Here is a 24,136-nt window from a genome sequence, read left to right on the forward strand (position 1 = left end):
ACTGACAAGTAATGGAACTTGAAGTGGATCAGGAACCTGTTGTTTGATATGATGCAGGAGGCCATACTTAGTGTGAACCCTGGGGGTCTGACTAAGTTCATGTCAGAAGATGTAAGGGAACTCCTGTAAGAGGTGGTTAAGTTGGTGGGTCCTAACTGGTGAGATTTGGGCCCTGCAAAGATTTTTGCCATTTGAAAAGATGTGTTATAAGGAGGCTGTGAGCAATGTCTATGAGCAACTTGTAGTGCTCAAGGAAGTTGGTGCAAACTAGGGACATTTGAGTGTCAGTGATGATGAATTCCCACTGCATTTTCATCACTTGGATAGTGAGGTTTTGGTAACCATTGGATCCTAGGGGACTGCTCTTGATGGCTGCAAGTTACAGATGGGTATCAGGCAGTTGCTAGTGGTTAATTTTTGATAATGGTATTATTAACCTGAAGACACCCTTGTCCAACGGATACTTCTTATTGGAGCATTGTTGGTGACATAAAATGTAGTGAAACCGGCATCCAGAACTGTTGTGCTAGCCACCATTAAATCTTTGGGTGATAAGTGCACTATACAGGTTTTGTGTTTGTGCCTTATATCAGTGCCTTTGGTCTCACAGATGAAATAGGTGTATGTTGCTAGGCTTTGGAGGCCTGCAGCAATTTGACTAAGGGACTCAGTCTCATCCCAGGATGCCCTCACTGAAGTGTTCTTCAGTGACATGGTGAGGAGATCGAGGGCTTGTCAGGCACTGGTGATCAGCAGCAAAGAGAACTCAGTGATAAGGAACAAATGGAGTTCTTCATAGGTGATCTTTTCCCCTTGCATTACCAGCCAGTAGGAAAGAGAATGTTGGGAGCACTTTGAGGATGTAATCTACTTGTATTTTTTAATCTAGCTCAAGATATTGTGGAGACAAAACTTCATCTCCATTCTGTGGAACCAGACATATGGCTCAGTTGTTGAAAAGCAGGGGTTGGCAGATGTAGATGATTAACTGGCGTCACATTCACACTTTGGCCTGATGACATCTTGTGTATGCTTTAACCTTTACGTGATTGTTTCTAAGAGAGTTTGTCAGGGCCAAGATGCCATACATAAACCCTTATAGGCTTTGTTTCAATAAGCATGGATGTATATAGTCTGTTGCTTACAAGGGAATTCATGTTTTGGCTACTGAATGGAGTATAATTGATAGCTTTCGAGGGAAAGAGAGCTAGAGCTAAATGCTGCTTTTTGTCTGTTATTGCCTAATTTTTGTTATAGGGTCTGACTCAGACCCATGCAGTTTACCAGGTTGCTCAAAACTTTCAATTAATGCCAGGGTCAGTTCATCCACATGATGCACAGAATAGACTGATTTATTGTTAAGATTTCATCCACTTTTGAAGCAGAAAAGTAACATTGTTGAGGTCATCTAGACTATGTGTTTGAAAGCACACATCTACCTGGCTTTGGTTTAGGATTTGAGCTTCGGCCTATCTGGCTTGTAATGCTTCATAGTGATTATACTTATACACACACACACACACACACACACCACACCACACACACAACACACACACACACACACACACATATATATATATATATTCATATATATAGATAGATATATAAGATATATAAGATTATATATATATTATATATTATATAGATAGATATATATATATATAATATTATAATAGAGTAATATATTATATATATATATATATATATTTATATACTGTATATATATATTATATATCTATATATATATATATATATATATATATATATATATATATATATATATATATATATATATATATATATATATATATATATATATATATATATATATATATACTTATGCTGTGGGTTTTGTAATGCAATTATGGTTTTGGTAATACAATTAAATTATGTTCACATTCCCATATTTAAAGATAATATGTTTAAATAATGTATAATTCCTAGTTGAGACATATGTAAGCCAGAGTTGCTCTGTTCGAGCAAAAGTTGTTATCCAACCCCTTGAAAATAGATGAGTTAAGCTTATTTTTTACTGTATATCCATCCCGTTCAGGACGCAGCGGAGAGGGAGATTCCTATAGAAGGATGATGTAATATCCCTGGATATTGCATCCGATCCTTCGGGGAAATTTCCATACAACGATTTTATTTCGTTTTTTTATTTTTATATTTGCTGTAACTTTTGCTATGAAATTGTTTACTATCACGATAAAGTAATTCTTATCTCTTTCATTTTGTCAAAAGAGGACTTGTAGACTTATATATAGTTAGTTGTGATAGATAGAAGAAATTCATTCTGCTTTGAGACTTAGCTCCGTGTGAAAGGGAGGTCAATCTCTCTCTCTCTCTCTCTCTCTCTCTCTCTCTCTCTCTCTCTCTCTCTCTCTCGAAACATTGATTTTACCCTAACGTTACTCATATTATGAAATTGGTCACTCACTAGGTTTAATTTCTTAGTAACGTCGTAATTGGTAGATTCTGAACATAGTGTTATTATTATTTTAGTGTGGCGCCACAAAAGTGTTGAAGATTATTACAGACCTCACATTTTCTAGTGAAACTGCAGTGGTTAAAGGTATGGTGTTTTATACATTTTGAGTGCCCTCAGAAGAATTTATGTATTCCATTTTTTGCACACTGAACATTTTTTTTTCTTTGATTCTTTTGAAATGTTTGTGCGTTATATATTTTTGAACTTTCATTGCTTTAAGTTTACCTTACACCTGTTTTAATGAACTTAGGCTGATTTGCTGAGTGAGTATTAAGTTCTATAAGGTATCACTGTTACCTTTAGAGTATTCAGTCGCTTTATATTTGTGATGAAGTATAAATGGTATCCCCGACCCTTGATTAAAAGTCTCTTGCTCTATCAAGTACAAATGGTAAGTGTAGTAACCAGATGCTCGTCACTTCGTTCACAATATATATATATATATAATATATATATATATATACAGTATATATATATATATATATATATATATATATATATATATATATATACATACATACATACATACATAATTCATACATACATTCAATCTGCCAGCATTACGAAATTGCAAATTACCCATTGTTATATATGTGTATATATATATATATATATCACGTATGAAAGCCCATGAAAACACACTGGTTTGAAGCTAAATACTATATTTCGGTAGAATGACTCCCACCCTTATCAGTAAGTGAATTCACTACTTGATAAGGGTATTTTAATGGGAGTTTTATACTTGAGGCATATCCTGTTTTAACAGAAGAATATTTATTTACACATACATACACACTCACATATATATATAGTAGTATATATAATTAATCTAATAATATATTATCTAGATTTATATATATTCATATATATTATTATATATATATATATAATTTATGTATATATATGTGTATATATATATATATATATATATATATATTATATATATATATATATATATATATCTTATATCTGCTCGCTAGTTTATACAAAGATTTTAACATTTGAATTACCTTACCTTTTGTATATGCTACATTGAAGAAGTTACGTGAAGTCCGACACCTTGCTACTACACATGCTAAAACTGTGCCTGCCAGTACGACTCCTGCTGCTGCGCCCACCAGCATCAGTGTTATATCTTCACTGTCTTCCTCATCACTGCAGCACTCATCACTTTCTGAAAAATATTCATTCATATGTAGAGATATCATTTTGCATATTTAACTTTGATGAATATGATCAGTGATCTGTTTTCAATAATTATATATGTAACCAGAGGAAAAGACAAAAGTTTGAATTAAAGTTGAACTCAGTGTATTAGTGAGGGTCAAGCACCAATACTGTTTCCATCATTCATTTGTTATCTTTTAATGAATGAAGTTACTTTTATCTATAAGAATTTCCTTTGTAAGTTAATGATAAAATACTTGTTAAGGCTCTACAGTAAAATAATTTTACCTTTTAGTAACCTTGCTAAGCTTGATCTAGGTTCACAGCCATCTGGGGGACATCTAGAGTCAACAGGCGTAACTCTAGCACAGTACCATCCACTGCTGAGATTATGGAAGTTGAAACTTGTCTGCAAGAGCAAATTGTCAAAATTGTCAGGCGTCTGTCTTGTTTTGCATGTACCATCCAATAGTATAGTAGTTACATTTTACTCTCTTATATTAAGATGATTATAAAGTAATATTGATATTGTAAATAAGAAGACTGTTTGCATTGAACATGAATACTCACCGATGCAAGGGATATTTTACCAGATTCGGGGATAACCATGATTGGTCCGGTATAGACATCTTCACCACGACATTTGATGGCTATACTTCTGTGGTGCCATAGCTGAAGCTCGTAACTAGAGAAATTATAAGGATATGTAGGTGCTGTCCACTTTACTTCTAAACTTCCCCTGAAATTTGTGAAAGCAAAATAAAATATGTAAAATTCCGTTTCATGGTGTCAAGTTCAGTCGATTTTAGACATTATCGTAATGTATTATATATATATATATATATATATATATATATATATATATATATATATATATATATATATATATATATATAATTATTAATAATTATTTATATATATTAATAATGAAGAAATCAATAGCTAGAGAAAATATCAAAGACAGTATGCTATGGTGAGAGCCCTAGATAGCTGAACAACCAAAAATATCCATAAGAGTTCTAAATGGGCATGACCGCCCAGGTTTTTTTATATTTTAATCCTGAGAACTGTTTATTTGCATTTCATTTCCTTTACCGTCTTCTCATTGAACTCATTTTTTCTTTGCACCTCCTCGACCTCACTCTTTCTACCCATTTACATGGCTTTTCATTTGAGGTCGGTGTAATTACCTGTATGTTTTTATTCTTCTATTTTACCAGATGTGATCATCTTTTCTGTTCTAGAGTCTCTCCTGGAGTGCTGATTGAATAAATGGGAGTATTATCTCTTATTCAGTCAAAAACTCTTTGCGTCTAGGATTTAGTTATATTATGATTTTTAAATAATTTTGCTTTACCCTTTGCTACTTTCAGAGTTGCAAGAATCACTGAACTGAAATCAACTCTACCAGTTAGCCTTGTCACTCAGACTCATACCAGTCCTACGCTGTATATCATTTCAGTATACAAATGCTGTTGAGTGCACAAGTCCATGACGATGTATAAACAAATGTATTTTTTATCCGTTGCTTTTTGAGGAACTAGCTAAAATACTTTTTTTGTATTTTGCCATGATATTGTATCAACCTGAAAGCTATAGTTTACCCCTCAGGATGGCAGTACCTCTTTATGTAACCTGCTGTAAGACATCCATTCTAACTTCAAACTATCATCCTATTGTATTGTCTGCAGTAACTAAGCCTTTGAGACTGTACTCATTATCTGTCTTATAGGACATCCTTATCAGTGATTGTTGGTTAATTTAGAATGCTTTGCTAACATCTGATTATGGCCGTCCATAAACTCTACAGATACATGTCAGTGTCATTGCATTCGATATTTTTAAGGATTGGTGGATCTGTACACATGAAACATTGTTATAGATCTCCCTTCTTTCCTTCCTTCTTTTATTTCCTTTGTACTTGATTGGGCTACAACTCTCCTATTTCCAGTGTGTGGTGGCAATCTAGATTTTTCTCCCTTTTATACCTTTCCTTCTTTTCATCAGTGACTCGGTTAAATGTCATGATATTTCCATTCTTATGCTGAAGATTCTCTTCTCGCCACTTTTCAGAGGCGCATTCTCAGCCTCAATAGTTCTTTCAGGATTTAACTTTTCTCATTTCTTTGAGACTTCTGAAACTGTTCTTCAAATCTGTTACCCTTTGGTACTTAAGAATAATAAATTATATGGTTTTAAAAGATCGCAAAATGAGCATGGCAGGGCCTGACCCTACGTAGTTGGGAATTTGCTTCAGATATTATTTTTACTTGCGTTCAGAGTACCTCCTTCAGATTTATGGTCTTGTCCACCTTAGTTTGGAGTATTGGTCTCATATCTGGAAGGCTCTTCACATAGCATTCTTATTGAATTTGAGTGAATTAATTTTCACGAGGTAAGTGACGAAGCTCTTATTGCAAGCTTGCAGTTGCTTCACCTCCATTATAAGTTACCTTACTCTGTTGCTCTACAAGTAATTTTTCGGTATTGTGCTTGAAAGCTGTCTGTATGCTATCTCCTTTTTACCTCATTGTACATATTTGTTCGTCTATGATGATCAGTATATGTGTTTTTCATGTACCACTCAACTTCCATATTTTTATGAGTGGCGTATATGCGAAAGAGAAGTCCTTTGACGCACTTCGTCTTGTGACCGAGCTTGAATTCGGCAGCCATGTAAGTGTCACATACTTAACGTGAAAGTGATTCGTAGACAGCCGTCCAAATGATACAGAAAGTACGTGAAAGTGATTTGTCGATAATGATCTAAGTGACACAGAAAGTAGGATTTATGTCCTTTAGAGAAATAAGGAAAAGCAGTTGCTTCTATGCAGCTGACAAGTATGATACATCTTTTTTTCTAATGAAAGTAACCAAAAACTGTTCATATATTGGAGATGGAAACTAAGTTATAAGTTTTCTTTCGATGGCAAATAACGAAGGCACTGATAAGCAATCCTCGAAAATTCTACCCTTAGTACAGTTTAAGAGAATTTTTGCTCTAACCTTAAAATTTATATTGACAAGGGAGGACTTTGGGAATAGTATGTTATTTTTAGTATTCAAAACATGGAAGAAGCTCACAGGAGCCATTGACTTGAAAGACAAACTTCCAGTGAATATGGTGTTCTTTGAAAGAAGTAACGGAAGGTAATGGGAAGTACACAAAAAATATGTTATTAAAAGATAGAAAATAATTTAACAAAATAAGTAAATAGATAAAGATTTAGGTAAATTATTAAAATACAAGGGGAATTGTTTTAGGGTAATAATGCGGTGACTCTTCGCCTTTAAGTTCCAATTGCGCAACGTCCTCAGAGAGACTGTTCCACAGTCCAAAGGTGTAAGGAGGAATGAAGGACCGCAGGAACTGAGAAAGGTCTCTTTTAAAGTACAACTGATAAAAAAGTGACAAACAAGAGACGTATCTCTGAAGAGGTGAACTGTGTTATCTTCATCCCGCAAGTCCTCAAAAAATCCTTTGACAGGTTTTCGAGTTTTGGCTACAGAATGGTCACCATTACAGACGTTTTAATTTTTCTCGAATATTGCTTCTAAAGAGTAAAAAATAGTTTTGGTCAATGGAATATGGATAATTTCTGGATAATCATATGGTATTTGTAGAAGTTATTAACTTGATTATATTCATCAATAAATGCCGTAAGTATGAACTCGTGGGGCTTTATTAAAAATGTCTTACTGGTACTTGATAGGAATATTCCCACACATGACATGTGAGATCTAAACTGGAATATCAGAATTTTGTTCTATATAAATCATCTGCAGAATTTCGTTCTTTCAAATGAAACCAAAAAGACATCTATATGTCAATGGATAACATAGCTTTTAGCTATTTTCCGACACAGGGCTATTTGCTTTTGACTGCCGAAGACAGAGAATCGTTCTTGCTAGAGACTGAAAGTGCAAAAATAGCCCATTGATTTGACATTTTGTGGATATGTTGCGCATGGCTTCAAGGTATCCCATGCTCCAACTGAACTGGATTTATGAGCAAGATATACAGTAAAAGCTCATCTCATAAGATTTCAGCTATCCTACCTGTACCATTTGCCAATCCTGTTCCTAATAACCCTTCTGTGATTTATACTTGCCTCCTGCATGCTGCAGGAGAAGGTGAAAAGTGTGGTCAGTCTGTGACCATGGTAACCTTAAACCAACCTTTTTACTCTAGAACTTGTGAAATGGTTCTTGCTACTGGCCCTAGTAATCATCTTTTATATGTCACCATTCGCCTTGGAGGGTTTCATGTTTTTATGTAATTTTCAGGAGCCACAAGGACCATGATGGCTGGAAGTGGCCTTGAAGAACTGTAGGACATAGTGTATGCAAAGAACACTTTTACTCAAATGATGACTATACATATTTGTGCCAGTTTTCAAACTTCTTTGTACTTAACATGCATTAGCAGTACTATTGTTTGAGTCATCCTTGGTTAACAAAACTCTTAAGAAGGACTTTCAAACCTGTTAGCTGTCCCTGCTTCACAACAATGAAACTGTGAAGGTTATAGTAAACTTAAGTGCTGTAAAAGGCGTCATGAATGAACTTGAAACTTGAAGATGCTGAATTATGTGGAAGAACCAAAACGCTGTGAGTAAGGCATTTTAGGTGTATTACTATTGTGACTAAGATCTTCATCTATACAACATATAACTCATGTTATCTTACTTGGATGCAGCAGGACACCTGAATCATGCAAAGTCTGCTCAAGTGTATTTTCAGAAAATGCATACACTGAAAACAAACATGAAGTCAGAGGAGACTGAAAAGTTTACAACAAAAGAACATACCACAGTTAGAAGATTTACCTTGCTCTGGTCTGGGATCTGCACCCAAGAATTTGGAATGAAATCATCAGTTACCACAAAGTGGGTTGGAGTCAATGCCTGCAACTGCCAGTATCATCAATCCTGTTGATGGCCTTGTGAATCTCGGCAGACTCATGTGATCTTACTGATATGAACACCAAACACCTTTGCTAACGTCCATGTCGAATGATATTATGACCAATTACAAAGTGAACTGTGATGAAACCTATGCAGTTGGAAGAGCATCAATGGAGACAATGGAAGGAAAAATATTTAACAATTTTCACCTACAGTTAAAAAGCAAAATCAGATCGTTATTAAACGTAACAAAATAAACAGAGAAAAAAATTCACAAATCAACCTTAACCCAAATCAGTTATGCCATCAAATTCAGTGTCGCTGGAAGTGAATCTGATGCAGCATCATATATAGCTTTAAAATTTGCACCTCTCCTACCTTCCTTCTTTGATGATTTTTCTTTGTGTAAAATAATAGAGACCCTGCGTTGAGACTCAGCGAAAATGCTCCTTCAGCTGCAGCAGTGCATACATTAGATGTTGAAGTACCTTCTTCAACATGTTGTGTGACAGCATCCTGCTACATTCAATCAGATGTGTTCATAGCGTACATTGTTTGTTCAACAGAAGTACAGGAATGCTCACATAGTAGTACTTGATGGACATGAAACTCACATTACAAAAGATGATGAACATTCGTCGAGGACGAACACTATCGTCTAGAGACATAGCCACAAGAAGTAATTTGCAAGCCCCGGAGTTTCAGTAAGAGTTCTTGGGAAATACTAAAATACAAATACAAAGGCAGGATTGATGAAACTCGTCTCACACTTCTTGAAGCTGCTGGTTGCAAGGTCCATCAGGCAGAGGCATATGCTAATAGATTTACAGTAACAACAGAACAACAGGAATCAGTTCTTGTCCTCTTAGTTGCTCTTGCCAAACCTTTGACTGATATCAAGATGGTGAGCCCTGCAAACAATGAGCATCCAGACAAAATATTCAACATGAAGAGAATTCAGAGTGAAACAGGCGACGTGATTGGCAGCTTGCTCCTGCTTGATAACAGGTTGTGATACCACATTTGCTGTATATTTCACTGGGAAAAGGGTACCATACGAAAAATTACGACAAGGTCCTGCACTATGTCAGATGAGATTAGATTATCAGTTACCACCAGGCATTTCCACATGATATACGTAGTTGCTGCTGGCGAAACATTTCTTTTAGTCACGTATAAAAAAGACCAGGTGGTACTCTTGATAAACAGTTGTATTTTATTTAATTAAGGATGATGACTAAATAGCCTGTACATGCCAAATTCGATGTAATTACTATTCCCCCATCAGCAGCAGCACACCAACATTCTTTTCATACACGTCATCAAGAGTAACAATAGGTAGGATTACTCTAAACCCTACTGACGTGGGTTGGAAGTTAGAAAATGACTGATTGATTCCAGTTACTTCTTAAGAACTGCGAGTGCCGGAGAAGTGGATGCCCTGTACACATATGTGTGGGTATTGTGCAGATCATGATTGCGGGTATTGTGCAGGCCATGGTGGCAATAATAACTAGTCATATGATGAAGACGATGAAACAAGTATGGATGGATATTAGAGGAACTTGTAAAAACTTAAAATGAAGACGATACCCAGCAGTCAATGAAGAAGAAAAGGATATAATTTAAGAGAAATAATTAAGAACGATTAACACTTGTGTTGCAATGTAATTAATGCATAATTTCTTATGTAAAAAATGATGTTCCATTAGGTTGAAGTTATTTTCGTTTGTGTAGTTTCTGTTTTCCTAATTAGTTGAAAACTAATCTAGGCAAAATTTTGAATCATTTCTTCCCATGACGAGGTTTCGGTAATTGTTATTTTTAAATCTGGAATTTATTTTCTACTGATTATAATGATATGAATATGTGATCTAGGAATGTCTTTACCAGCAAGATACAGCTAAAAACTTACGGTATTCATTGAAGTAAATATATTCAAGCAAATCTAACTCAGCATGTCCTAGGGACGTAGTTTTAGTATTATTTGAAAGACAAGAAAATTCTGCAGATGATATGTTAGAGTATTTTTCCATAGTAGGAATGGTAATATTCCATCAAGTGCCCGTAAAAGACTTTTATAATAAATGCCCATAATTTCACACCGTTGCATTTACTACTGAAGAAATTCAAGTAGATAGTTTTTACAAATAACATATAATAAAAGGTGGTGCATATTTAATTTACCATAATGACTTTTTAACCCTTTAGGTGCAACAAATATATATAAAAAAAAAAAAAAAAACTAATGGATGACATATTTTAGGTCATAACTCGAGAACCCGTCACAGGATTTCTGGCATTGTCTAGATGAAGATAACACATCATCTTCTCATATTCCCAAAATATCAGCTTGGCAATCTAAATTCTGGGGTTGAACCCTAATTGCATTGTACTAGGCGAGTGCGAGGTGTTAATTTAGGGAAGAGGCTTTGTAGATGAGTGGTCAAAACGGTGTGGATGGCATGTTTTCCTTTTTTTTTTTTTTTTTTTTTTTGGGGGGGGGATTTCGTATTGCGCTGTGTTATTAGCTGGGACCTCATATCAACATTGAATATGTTTAGAAAGTATGGGAAGACAAATCCTAAACAGAGCAATCAAAATGGAAGCTGTGTAACTTGGAATATATTCAAGAACTGATGTTTATGAAGGTTTTGAGTAATAAAAGTGAAGTACATTTGAGCGGGAAGGAGAACAGCCAATAGAACCTAATGAAGAAACTGGTTTCATATCTGTGATGAACAGTTTCCAAAGAAACTCATATATCGACCGTCTTTTAGTAATGTGCTTGGTTGTAATAAAGTTTCAAGGATTTCGTTCTTCAGAAGCTTCAAAGAGAGAGAGAGAGAGAGAGAGAGAATGTATAAGCCTTTTATCTTGATTTTTGGCCTTACTTTTACTGTTCAGTTACATCGGATGGTAAAGACCATGGTAAAGAAATTCTCGTCGAACTTTATAATACTTTTTAGATAACTCGCGTTTCAGGATAAGGTTCAATTTATAATACTTTTTAGATAACTCACTCTTCAGGATAAGGTTCAATTTATAATACGTTTTAGAGAACTCACTCTTCAAGATAAGGTTCAATTTATAATACTTTTTAGATATCTCACTCTTCAGGATAATGTTCAATTTATAATATTTTATAGATAACGCTTCAGGATAAGGTTCACTTTATAATACCTTTTAGATAACTCGCGCTTCAGGAAAAGGTTCAATTCATAATACGTTTTAGATAACTCACGCTTCAGGATAAGGTTCAATTTATAATACTTTTTAGATAATTGACGTTTCAGGATAAGGTTCAATTTATAATACTTTTTAGATAACTCACGTTTCAGGGTAAGGTTGTAAGAAGAACGTTGTGTTCCAGTCATTCATGTTTGTGACGTTTCCGCTTGGTGTCAGCCAGAAGAAACCATGATAAATAGGGCTTGGATTAACCATAGGTCGAAGGCGAAATGCATAGCATCCGTTGTCAGTATTAGGATACTCAATTGGACCCTGAAATAAACCCATAAAATCAGTAGACTGAACGTCTGATTTGTTTAGTTTTAAAGATATATGAATGCCTTCATTAATGCTTCGTTCGTGTGTAATGTTATAGTTGTGTATATATATATATATATATATATATATATATATATATATATATATATATATATATACAAACGCACACGCACACACACACACACACACACACACACACACACACACACACAACTATCATGACCACAACACACTGATCATAAAGCACTGACGAAACAAATGACGTATGCTACAACAAATAATTAAAAATATAAATATAAAAAAAACAAATGTACATACAGTATAGGCTGCATAATGTGTACTTCCATGCAGATATATATATATAATATATATGATATATATATATATATATAATAATATATATATTATATATTATATATATATATATATGTATATATATATATATTTATATATCTTATATATCTGCATGGAAGTACACAGTATGCAGCCTATACTGTATGTACATTTGTTTTGTTTTATATTTATATTTTTAATCATTTGTGGTAGCATACGTCATTTGTTTTCGTCAGTGCTTTATGATCAGTGTGTTGTGGTCATGATAGGTGGTAGAAATTAAGCAGTTACAACTTTTTCACGATCTCCAACATTATTTAGTCAATACTCGCTTGACAAACGAGGAGAGGAATATCAAAGCAGTAGTCAAGAGCTGCCATTACTTACTTGCGTAACGTTTTTATCGGGGGTAACGAGACGTAGACCACTTATGACGGATGTAGTGAAGTTCAGGTCGATGCATTGTTGTTCGTCGCTAACTGAGGCATACTGGTACAGTACCAAGTTTAGGGCTATCAGTACAAAACACGGAAAGGTTACATAAATGTGGAAGCCACAGAGAACCATGGCCAACAACATCATTAATAATTATAGCATAAACATCGTTAGGCATTTCAGTAACAATTTAAATAGTGATACCAATGATAACATATACAAGAGAACTTCATTAAGGCAGGTAGTTTCTTTTGCCACTGGAAATATTTGTATTAGTAGTAACATCCAGTATCTATTTCGAGGTTGAAACAATAGATTGGCAAGTCTAGTATGTAGTTTTGTCAAAGAAAATAAGGACACTGGTAATCAATACATTAATACGTCCGCTGAACGGAAAACAATGAACTTTATAAACAGATAAGGTTCTGTGACTTTTTACTCATATTTACCATGGTTATCTTTTACAAGAAGAAATAGAATAGGCCATTTAGTTATGTAGAACAAGTAACCAAATAAGTTTCTAATCCTTTACACGATACATTTATTTTTCTTTTGGCAAGATTCGCTCCTGTAGTATACTCAAGAGCCAGGAAGAACAGCTCAAGTTATATCAGTCATGTCTATTGTCACATTTCTGTTTTTTTCTCCTGAGAAGAAAAGAGAATAATCACTATCACAGTCATTCTCAAGCTCCTTAATCAGGGATGAACCTCATGTCCAAAAAGCGCAAACATCAGCCCTTCATACTCTCCCAGAAGCCTTTCAAACATTGATGTACACACACACACACACACACACACACACACACAGCGACACGTCTGTAATTTCTGAATCCCACCTTCATATTTAAATATATAAATGCCAGAGAATCGGTTCTGAAGTTAGAAAGTAGCATGTGAGAAAACCTACGGTTGTTGTCTCGCCGAAATGTGCAAAACATGCTCTGCTGTGAAAATTGTAGGTTCGTAATTATCGCTTTTGGTTTTTAGACCTAGTAGACATACGTATAAGGAAGAAGGTGTCCGGGAATTTCATTGCAGTAATTACATAGTGGTAATTTCATCGCATGGCAATTACATCTCATATATTTTTACAGCATTGTAATTACATTGCAATATATCACATCCTCAGTAATTTCATCGCAAGGTTTCTTTCACAACACAATGCCAAAAAATGAATGAACAGTAAAATATAATTCACTTCATTTTTCTGTAAAACGGCCAAGTATTACTGTTACAGTTGTAGATGAGATCAAAATATCTAACTTTCTAATTATTAGCAAATGGCCTGCTTGTTGACTTTTCCTATATAAAAATTTTTCTTAAAAATTTTCGTTTTTTGTAATCAACTTGTTTTATGAGTGGTAAACATTTTCGGTTTTTGTAAATAACTAAAACTAAACCCATCAAAATGCATTTGCAGTACGTCGTAAGCATAAGGAATAAGAAAAAGCTCATTGATAATAGTCATCTATTTGTGAAAGAACGAACAAGTGGCGAAAAAACTATTTGGAAATGTGACCAGTTTTATAAAACAAAGTTCCATGCAAGAGTTCATACAAATAAAAAAGTTTGTTAAAGAATGTCGCTTTCTTTATTATCCTCTTTTTTCTTAGACTGGTCAATTGAGTTAAAAATAAGACTGGCGTCAAACGACTAATAATCGTCGACGCTAAAAGAATAAATGAAAAATAAAAAAAGACATTTAAAACCCCATTAATACTAAGAGTGTTTGGTGAATGTTAGAAAAGTTATAAACGTTTTGAAACTAAATATGCTGTAAAACATGTTTAGGTATGTTTAAAATGTTTCACAGTTTTCCAATTACATTTTCCAACACTAAATATACATTTTTACTTTTTACAATAAAACAAATCATGCTTAAAAAAAAACAATTATGAAAACCATAAAAACAAATAAAAATAATTAATCTATGAAAAATCAAGACGATGAAACTACTTATGTAGGAAAAGTCAACAAACAAGCTACTTGCAAATAGTTAAATACTTTGATCCCCATCAACAACTCTATATTGGTAATACAAGGAACGTTTTAAGATAACACGTCATGCTTTTAGCGGTCTGCGTATGCTTGCAAGATTCCGCTGTTGAAGCGTGTTCCTTGCGTTCTTTTTTACAGAACAAGTGCATTATATTCTATTGTTAATTTAGTTTTTCTGCCTTGTGGGGTTTACTTAGCTTGCGGCGAAAGAAACCTTACGATGAAATCACCGACTGTGATATATTACGATGTAATTACAATGCGGGGAAAATGTACGAGATGTAATTACCCTGCGATGAAATTACAGGGAAGAAACAGCCAAGGGCACTATATGGTCAGTCTGTTCCATGAAGAGTATTATTACAGGAAAGAAGATTGAGTTATAAACCTGATGAGATCCATTGTAGGGGAGCTTTCAGTACCTGGTAGTTATGTTACATTTGACCCTATTAAAGTGTGCGTATTCCGAGACGCCTCAATTATTTTAGAAGATTATTGAAAATTAATAGTTGGTATACGTATGAAAATCTGCTAATATTTATTTCTGCCGATATGGTCATCGGAACAAGTAATATTCTTATAAGAGAATGCCTTTCGTTTTCCTTACACGTTGTCTGAAAAGCAACAAATTCTGTGGTATTCTCCTGAACACTTTAGCTCCTTTTAACTTAAGTAGGAATAGAGTTTGAAATTTAGTGAGCGAAACAGTAAACACAAGTCAGTTGGGTGAAAATTAACTTTATCGAACGATTATGTAAGACCACTCTTACGTTTGTGGTCGTTAATGTTTTCAGTAATTGAAAAATACAAGCGAATAATCACAACCTATGGAGAGATAAACTTTGAGTTCACTGCATTAATCAGCTGAGTAAAATTCATCATGCAGGAAGAGTAACCCAAAGTTTGAAAGATGGAAGTCTGATGCCACCTAAATGAGAAAAAAAAAACTACACTCAGAAACAATCTTCAGATTTGTTAAAAAGAGTCTAATGGAATAAATTCCAGAATATCAACAGAAATTTAAAATCTTTATAAATCGAGGAAGAGAAAGAGTCAAGAATAAAATAAAATGATGCAGTTTTAAAGATGCATTTTGCTGTACGTTCCTGCCGCGATTTTTAAACATATTTTACTGAAAGGTAAATAGCAAATGAAAGGGATAGCAGATGTATATTGCTTTAGAATATGTTGGAAGATAAAAAATGTAATAAAAGAAACTCAAAAGGGGTATGACCTAGAGAATATTAAAATATATTTTATTGGGAATAACGAATACTTAAATATGGAAGATAGTGAGAAAAAAACTTGAGCGGGACTATTCACAATTTTTTCATGCATCGTTCAGCATTAATTGCCGACGGTCTACGTTTATTCGGCGATTTAACTGCACCGACTTACAACAGTTAAATTACTTGAGGAACGTAACACGAAAGGGTAATGGAAAACGTTAAGGTTATGTTAACTAGGATTGAACTAAAGAGAGGGAGAGTAGTTGCAGTTTTTTTTTTTTATTCGCTTTATTAATAACATGCAGAGGTCATTTGTCAGCTGTAAGCAACGTACCTTTGAGTATGAATACAATCACTAGGCATTATTACTTGAACATGCAAGTTTGTCAGGTAACTGAAATAATTTAACTTACACGAGCAATTAGAACAACAGCTGTTTGTGGTATTGATGCTGTAGGAAAGCTGTAGCAAGGCCGTTTCGTTGTTGTAGTTGTGCAGAGTGTTTAAACAAGTGTAGCAAGGACATCTCTGCATGGCGGGAGTCTCTGTCAGATTCCATATGTCTGACATTGACAACTTTGACCGGTCCCCGACTCGCTTGCTTCTGTGTAGCTTTCTCTCCCGGCGGTTTGCAGCGGCTAAGGTAGAAGAAAGTGAAAGAAAATTTGTTAAAGGAATACGTAGGCAGTAAAAATACAGCATTATATTCATATATTGTTTTTGCATCTCTTTTATATTTTTTAAATAAGCAGAATCAGCCACCAACAGTACCCAACATTGTAGACAGTCTGTTACCCATGATTTTATTTTGGAAGTTATGATTTTTTTTCCCAAATAGATTTGTAATTTAGATAATGCAGTCGAACCTCAGGCATTCATTAGCATTTTTATTTTAGGTTACCTGAATTTCAATAAAATGAAGTACTTTTATTACATCTCCATACTCGGCATGATAGTTTTGTAAGGTCATCCTTCATAAGGGTTGGAGCCTTGGTCTGGTGAAATATTGATATAAGAGCTCTTGAAATTTCATTGGAAGCCAGTTGCACTGTAGTATTCAGTAAACTGTAATATATTAAGCCGTCCATAACCACTCAAGTTCTTAGTAATCGCTTTTTAGTGAGCATTTTGTAGAAATAAAGTGAGTGGCATGCGTTTGTCGCTACTGGATGCCGCCAAAGGAAAGGACGAGATGAAAGACGATCAAGATATTAATAGTTGATTCAAAGAGTTCAATTAACACTTAATATTACAAAGGTCCAGACATTTTTCAGGTCTTAAGTTTAAGGCTTAAAATCAAGAGTAAAGGTAAATTGGAGTATTCATTTGTTGATATCGCATATCCCAAGAATGAGATGTGTTTATTCTTTGGTAAGTTTCTAACGATGATTTTATTGCTGCAGAAATCTCGAATGCACATAATTTGACGATTTAAAAGCAGGATTTATGTTTTTGAATTAACTGCATATTGTGAATCGTAAATTTCGATAACTAATTTTTTAAAGTACGTTTTAGGTAATTTTCTTGAAATGCTTTCATTGTCTTTTTTTACTATAAGATGAAAAGTTAAGAATACAACTGGTCCACTTGCACTTGGATGATACTGTTGTTGACTACGGAGATTGCGAAACCTAAGATCAATTTTTATCGTCAAGCATAAATGATAACAATATTCTCCCTTTTAAAGTAACTTAAGTGTCAATGTAGAATTGTAAGTATGAAGAACCAAATGTGAAGTGAAACTTTTATGAATGTTACTTGTTATTAAAAACTTTCTGAGCCTTGGTTCTTCTGGCGCACCCAGAAAAGTTATTTGCACTGTAATAAGAGCGGCAAAAGTGTATTGAGATAAATGTTCTTATTCAAAATAGAAATTTTTTAGACTTTCATATTGATGTCACCGTTGTATCGTAATTGGAGTGCTTTTTTATGTTACGAATCGAATCGGAGATGCCATTAATCTTGGGCTTATGAATGATTAATGTGTTTCCATAAATTTATTTTTGTGTGCTATGCATGTTAGTTATTTCGATGATCCGTACAGCTTTTTGAAACTCGCACTTATGGGTAAATGGAAAGTTCTGATTTTAATCTTAAATGTTTCCATCAAATCTTAAGTCTTTTTCCACATAAAATTCAGAGCAATTCATACTTCTTGAGTGAATACATACCACTAATTAGAGCTTTCAGTGAAAGCTCAGAACGAGATAAGACAACAGCATCTTTTCTGGAGAGGCTTGCCATTCTTTCCATCAACGTGGCGCATGTAACGTTTTCGATTTGTGTACCAGAATAAGCTATTGCCGTAACAGTGTAGTATCCATTCGGAAATTTGACACAGGACGCCTTCAACGTTGAAGCCGGCCAGTTAAGTCGCTTTTCAAAACACATGGTAAGGCATCTGTAGTCTTTCCTGTTGGTAACACCGCTGAGAAACAAGAACACTTCACCTGGAATAGACGACGATAATGGAAAGGGATTATGTGGTTTTGGATACGGATGAAGGAAACAGACAGTATGAACAACAATGATGAAAAAAATTGTATGAAATCAAAGTTGAAAGAAATTCACTTTTAGTAATCGACACCATGAATGAAGAATACTGACGGTAAACTTAAATCCTATTCATTTTCAAACTTACATACATAAACACACACACATACACACACACACAGCACACACACACACATATATATATATATATAGATATATATATGTGCGTGTGTGTGTATGTATATATATATATATATGTATATTATGTGTGTATGTATAAACATCTTTTGTATTAGATATTTCTCATGAAAAGCCATCAAACATAATAGTTATTATCCTCCAGTTCTTGTACAAACTACCCTTTTATAGCATATGCAAAAATTATTGCCCCACCATTCAAATCTTCCAATTAAATTGCGACAACAGATCAGGTTATAGGGCTGTAAACCTCAGGTACTCTCGTTTCATTCCATAGAGAGTGAAGAGAGTCAGTAACAGTATTTTGTTTGTCTAAATTCTATATCAGCAAGCATGGATATGTGTCTCTAGTAGGTTATAATATGAAAGACTGATGATCTCGCTTTACGTCTGTGCCAAAAGTCAACATTAAAAGTTGAAAAAGTAAACTAAGTAATTAATTGATTAATTAAGAAAGTTTATTTCACGCACAGGAAATCACGAATGGGAGCGTGTTACGAGATCAAATATTCAATTAGTCTTGGTTTGTGATGAGGTTCAGTCTCATTACCTACTTGCAGCCTTCTTTACTGATATGTTCCACATCTTTGTAAAACCTGTTAGCATTTTCATTGCTTATTTTTTAGTATATTGCTGCAACAAGAGTTGCATCGGTCTCCCGTAACACTACCTAACTTTTAGGGCCAAGAATCTTATCCTTGGTAAGGACGAAAAACTGCCAAGGTCCCAGAATGTTATATTGTTCAGCAGCCAGAAATAAGTCAATGTGTGAATATTTAAAGAAATAAATTAACTATCGTCTCTCAAGACATCATTAGCAAAAACTAATTTGATGATTATTTAAAGAAATAACTATTCGTAAGTTGTAGGTAATAACTAGCGAGCTACGCCTTACGTGGAAATAAGTATCGAAGAAACGTAATTGTTCTCATATGTACGAGTATACTGGATCTCACAAACCTCCAAGGTTTGTGTGAAGAGATTATGCCATTAAGTTTTTATTTCCGATAAATTTCTTTCGTACATGGCTAACTAGGGCAGCGGGTAGCGGGTGACGTGTAAAAACCAAAGGCATACTCACCTTCTTTTGAAGCATTTATGAGCTTTCAGGTTTTTTTTATTGTACTGTCTTATTTGACCTTTCTGGTACCTCGTCACCATTAACACGAAGTTTTATCTTTCTTTAATTGTATAAAATATGACATTAATGCTCTTTTCAGTTGGTCATAGGTTTTGATCAGTATCCATAATCATCCAATACCACAAGGTAAAAAAAAAATGTTTTTCTGATTTAAGCTACAAAGTCTAATCTAAATGCTGAACTTATTGCTTAAGAACCAGTTAGTCAAGTTTTGACCTATCCTGTATATAATTTTAATTACCCACCTTTCTTTCTCTGTAGGAATCGTTTAGCTACTTTCATAGTTCCTATTCGTCGTCAAATGCACCATAAGATCCTTTTTTTTTAGGTCGCATCAAAAGAATTTATATAAAGTTCCATATACTTATGATTTTGTTAGGACGTATGAAAATGATCAGAGTAAATTCCGAACAGTGAGGTGTTGAGGATCGCACAGATGTGGATAACTTATATTTAAGTAGCAGTTTCTTGGAAAGTAAGGGAGACGGAATACTATCGAACTATCCGTTCCCTCCGCTGATCCGGAGAATCAACACGAATCCACTGTTTGGGAAACACAGAAGCAGTTGGATAAGTAACTAATGGAAGACCCAACAGATATCGAATCCCAAGGGCGTATGGGAACAGGAAGGAGGAATGGGAAGCAGGTATTTTTCTTGAGCATCGAGTAAAGTCTCCATATTGTAATATCGTTAATAAAGTGATCGTAAAGATTTTGTTGCTGACGATACTGGGTTTTGAGTGTAAAATGTGCTACCAAAGGTATACCCCTAGCCACAGGCATGGGGTAGCGTCATCCTTAAATCTTTGGTATACACTGTTATGTTAATTTAAAAAGTGTCAACACCATAATATTGTTTGTGGATTGTTAGTTTTCATGACTATGGCATTGTACATTAACAGTAATCACAATTGAACAGGTAAATGATTATTCAATTCACAACGCATTTTCGTTGCTGTTGTAACCTCACACCGCCAACAAAATCGCCAAATAAAATCATTCGCTGGTTACTTACGTCTATTAGACTAATACTTGCCCAGGAGAATAATTTGTAAGTTTCTGAAACCTGGCATTCGGTTGTCATCACCCATATCGCTCACCTTTACTATGGGTGTTGGCCTTATCACGCAATATACCTAAATATAACAGATCAATGAGTGTTTACACATAAAGTATGCACCAGCATCAGTTTGTGGTTGCTACCTCAATAACTGAAAATTGTGCCAATTTGCTGCTATAAATGTTATTTTATATATAATATATATATATTACTATATAGATATCATATTATAATATATATATATATATCTATATATATAGAATATACATATATATATATATATATATATATATAATATATATAATATATAATATTAATATATATGGTGGCTTGCAGATTATAAAACACCACCGTAAACACTGCTGTTGAAATTTTTTTTTTAATACTAATTCATGAATACTGACTTCCTAAGAACTTTTACTCTCATATTTCCTTAACTGCACATTTTACACTTTAACCCATTATCGTCAATACCAAAAACTTTAAGATCGCTTTCTTAAGGATATTAGAATATGGAGACTTTACTCTATGCTCAAGAAAAATACCTGCTTCCACTCTTTCTTCCTGTTCCCAAAATGCCCTTAGGGTGAGACATCTGTTGGGTCTACAATTAGTTACTTGTTCAACTGCTTGGTGTTTCATATTCAACGGATTCATGTTGATTCTCTGGATCAGCGGATAGGAGAGAACCGACTTTTGTGTATGATAGCTCCTTAGGTAATTCCAGCATGTAAATTAAAATAGGTATGTGGTAATACAAAACAAATAGTTACCTGTCACGTTAACCTTCAGAGAGAAGTCAACTGCAGTGTTCAGGACATCGATTGGTGTTGATTCCATCTGAAGAGAATTCATATTCGTACCGTAAGGGATGATGGACAGGTCGAAATCCGATGATACTTTTGTTGCACACGCGTCTGAAAAGAAATATTGCTGAGAATCAGTCGGGTTAATGAAAACTAACAAGCATTGTACATGTTATTTGCATGTCTTTTAAAATAAAGTTGGGCATAATAACGTAATAAGAATGTACGAAATATATTTCTATCGCATAAGTAGACCTGTGGATCGTGTAAAAGTCGTTGATTTTGCCAATTGCGCGCATCACATATATTATATATATATATATACACACACACATATATATATATATACTATACTATATATATATAGTATATATATATGCATACATATATATATATAATATTATATATATATATATATGTATGTATGTATGTATGTATGTATATATAAACAAGAAATTTTCTGTGTGAGTTTGTCGGTTTGTATGAACGCTATACGATCCCACATTTCTGTGCTGATTTTGATGAGATTTTAAATAAAAGTCAATATCAAACCGGGAAAGGTCATGGTGAAAACAGAATTAAAATTGGATCATTAGTTGGATAAAAGGCCCCCAGTGTGGGAAAGGGATTAAAATGTAAAAATTACCGAAAACAACAGACGTTAGTGTCTAGTCCTTAGTTTTCGAGGTTGGTGAAATAAACAGTTCACATTCCCGATGCCCTTCAAGTCCAAGTTCAGTTCTGATAGGAAGGGGGTGACATAAAAGTAACCAAAAAAGACAGATATTAGTGTATAATCCAATGTTTTTGAGATCGCTGAGAAGAATAGTGGCACTCTCGATGCCCAAATTCTGCCTCAGTAGCGAGGGGGTAGGAAGGGGAAGACATCTAAAAATAATAAAAAAATGACAGATATTAGTGTCTAATGTGTAGTTTTTGAGGTTGCTGAAATCAATAGTGACAATCCCGATGCCTTCAAGTCCAATTTTATTCCTGATAGGAAGGGGGTTGACAAGGGGTAGGAGGGGGGGGTGACATGTAAAAATAACAGAAAACGACAGATATTAGTGTCTAAGCCATAGTTTTCGAGGTTGTTCAGATGAATAGTGACGCTCCTGAAGCCCTTTAAAAAAGTACAAGTTCAGCCCCAATAGGAAGAGGGGGTGCCACGTGAAAAGGGATGGGAAGGTCGCGACAGTAAAAGTAGCCAAAAAGTACAGATATTGTTGAATTAATAGTTTTTTTTTTAAGTCATTGAGATGAATAGGGACACTTTCAATTCCCTTCAAGTCTCCAAGTTCAGCCCTGATAGGAAGGGGACCACAAGAAGGGGTGGGAAGGCGGTGACATTTAAAAATAACCAAAAACTACAGATATTAGAGTCTAAGCCATAGTTTTTGAGGCCAGTGGGATGAATAGAGACAATCCTGATGCCCCTCAGGTCCAAGTTCAGTCCTGATGGGAAGGTGGGGTGTGAGAAGTGGTGAAATGTAAAATGTCAAAAATGCTGGGAAATGTAACTAAAGCAACTATTTAACATGAGAGAGAGAGAGATTTTATTGGTTGTCATTCAGAGGTTACTCAGGCAGTCCTGGGTTCGTCAGTTAGTATATATGATATATATATATTATAATTTATTTATAATTTGTGTGTGTGTATAGTTGAGTCACTGTTTCGCCTTGCTAAGTACTAGCCCTTTGGGGGAACAAATGTCCCTAAGTGGCTATCTACTTGAAATTCCATGCTGTAAGCGAAATGTCTGGTTTCGCTATCTCTCTCTAACATGTTTGTGTATGTATGTGTATATATATATATATATATATATATATATATATATATAATATATATATGCATATATATGCATGTATGTATGTGTATTATGTACAAATGCTGTGTATTATATCTTTTATTCTTCCCCTTGCTTACTACTTTCTTATTATTATTTGTATCTTTAAATAAGTTTGAAGCCATTTCCGTTTCCCCTTTGCGTGGGACTTAATCCACTCACCTCATTTTGTGATGAATATATTGCTTGTTATGAGATTGATTGTTATACTTTTATTAACTGTGGTTTTTAACTTTGGTGTAACTGTTGTGGTTGATGAAACAAGATTGTCATGTTGGAAGAAGGGAGCAACATTAACGTTTCTGTTCCGTGGGGCTTTGTGAACATTTTCAAGTGAAATTAAATTTCGACAAATCTGTGTAACTTGAAGGTTTGTTTTGGGGGCACACATTATTATAGATTTCAACTTCGCAAGTAAACAGTGTTCTTCATAAAACGATACAGCTGAAATGAAAATTAAAACACAACTTATACATGAATCAACAACTTTCTAAATTTTTTTCAGGTATCAGTTGCTAT

General features: G+C 34.3%; 2 protein-coding genes across 2 annotated transcripts in view; one reads left to right on the forward strand and one right to left on the reverse strand.

Moving 5' to 3' along the window:
- LOC135223605 (uncharacterized) overlaps positions 1–24,136 on the forward strand; it is a 910,537-nt gene that overhangs the window by 647,738 nt on the left and 238,663 nt on the right. Inside the window, exon 15 of the transcript XR_010316536.1 lies at positions 24,123–24,136. This exon is cut by the window's right edge and continues 85 nt beyond it. The gene's annotated coding sequence lies outside the window, so the exon portion shown is untranslated. The remainder of the gene's footprint in view (positions 1–24,122) is intronic.
- LOC135223604 (uncharacterized) overlaps positions 1–24,136 on the reverse strand; it is a 227,297-nt gene that overhangs the window by 34,419 nt on the left and 168,742 nt on the right. The window contains exons 3-10 of the mRNA XM_064262179.1: positions 21,739–21,882; positions 18,244–18,522; positions 16,486–16,710; positions 12,796–12,920; positions 11,900–12,069; positions 4,229–4,397; positions 3,947–4,067; positions 3,507–3,665 (exon numbers count right to left, since the gene is read on the reverse strand). Of these exons, the coding sequence (XP_064118249.1) occupies positions 3,507–3,665; positions 3,947–4,067; positions 4,229–4,397; positions 11,900–12,069; positions 12,796–12,920; positions 16,486–16,710; positions 18,244–18,522; positions 21,739–21,882 (1,392 nt within the window). The remainder of the gene's footprint in view (positions 1–3,506; positions 3,666–3,946; positions 4,068–4,228; positions 4,398–11,899; positions 12,070–12,795; positions 12,921–16,485; positions 16,711–18,243; positions 18,523–21,738; positions 21,883–24,136) is intronic.

The sequence above is a fragment of the Macrobrachium nipponense genome, chromosome 10 (assembly GCF_015104395.2).
Source record: "Macrobrachium nipponense isolate FS-2020 chromosome 10, ASM1510439v2, whole genome shotgun sequence".
Taxonomy (NCBI): Eukaryota; Metazoa; Arthropoda; class Malacostraca; order Decapoda; family Palaemonidae; genus Macrobrachium; species Macrobrachium nipponense.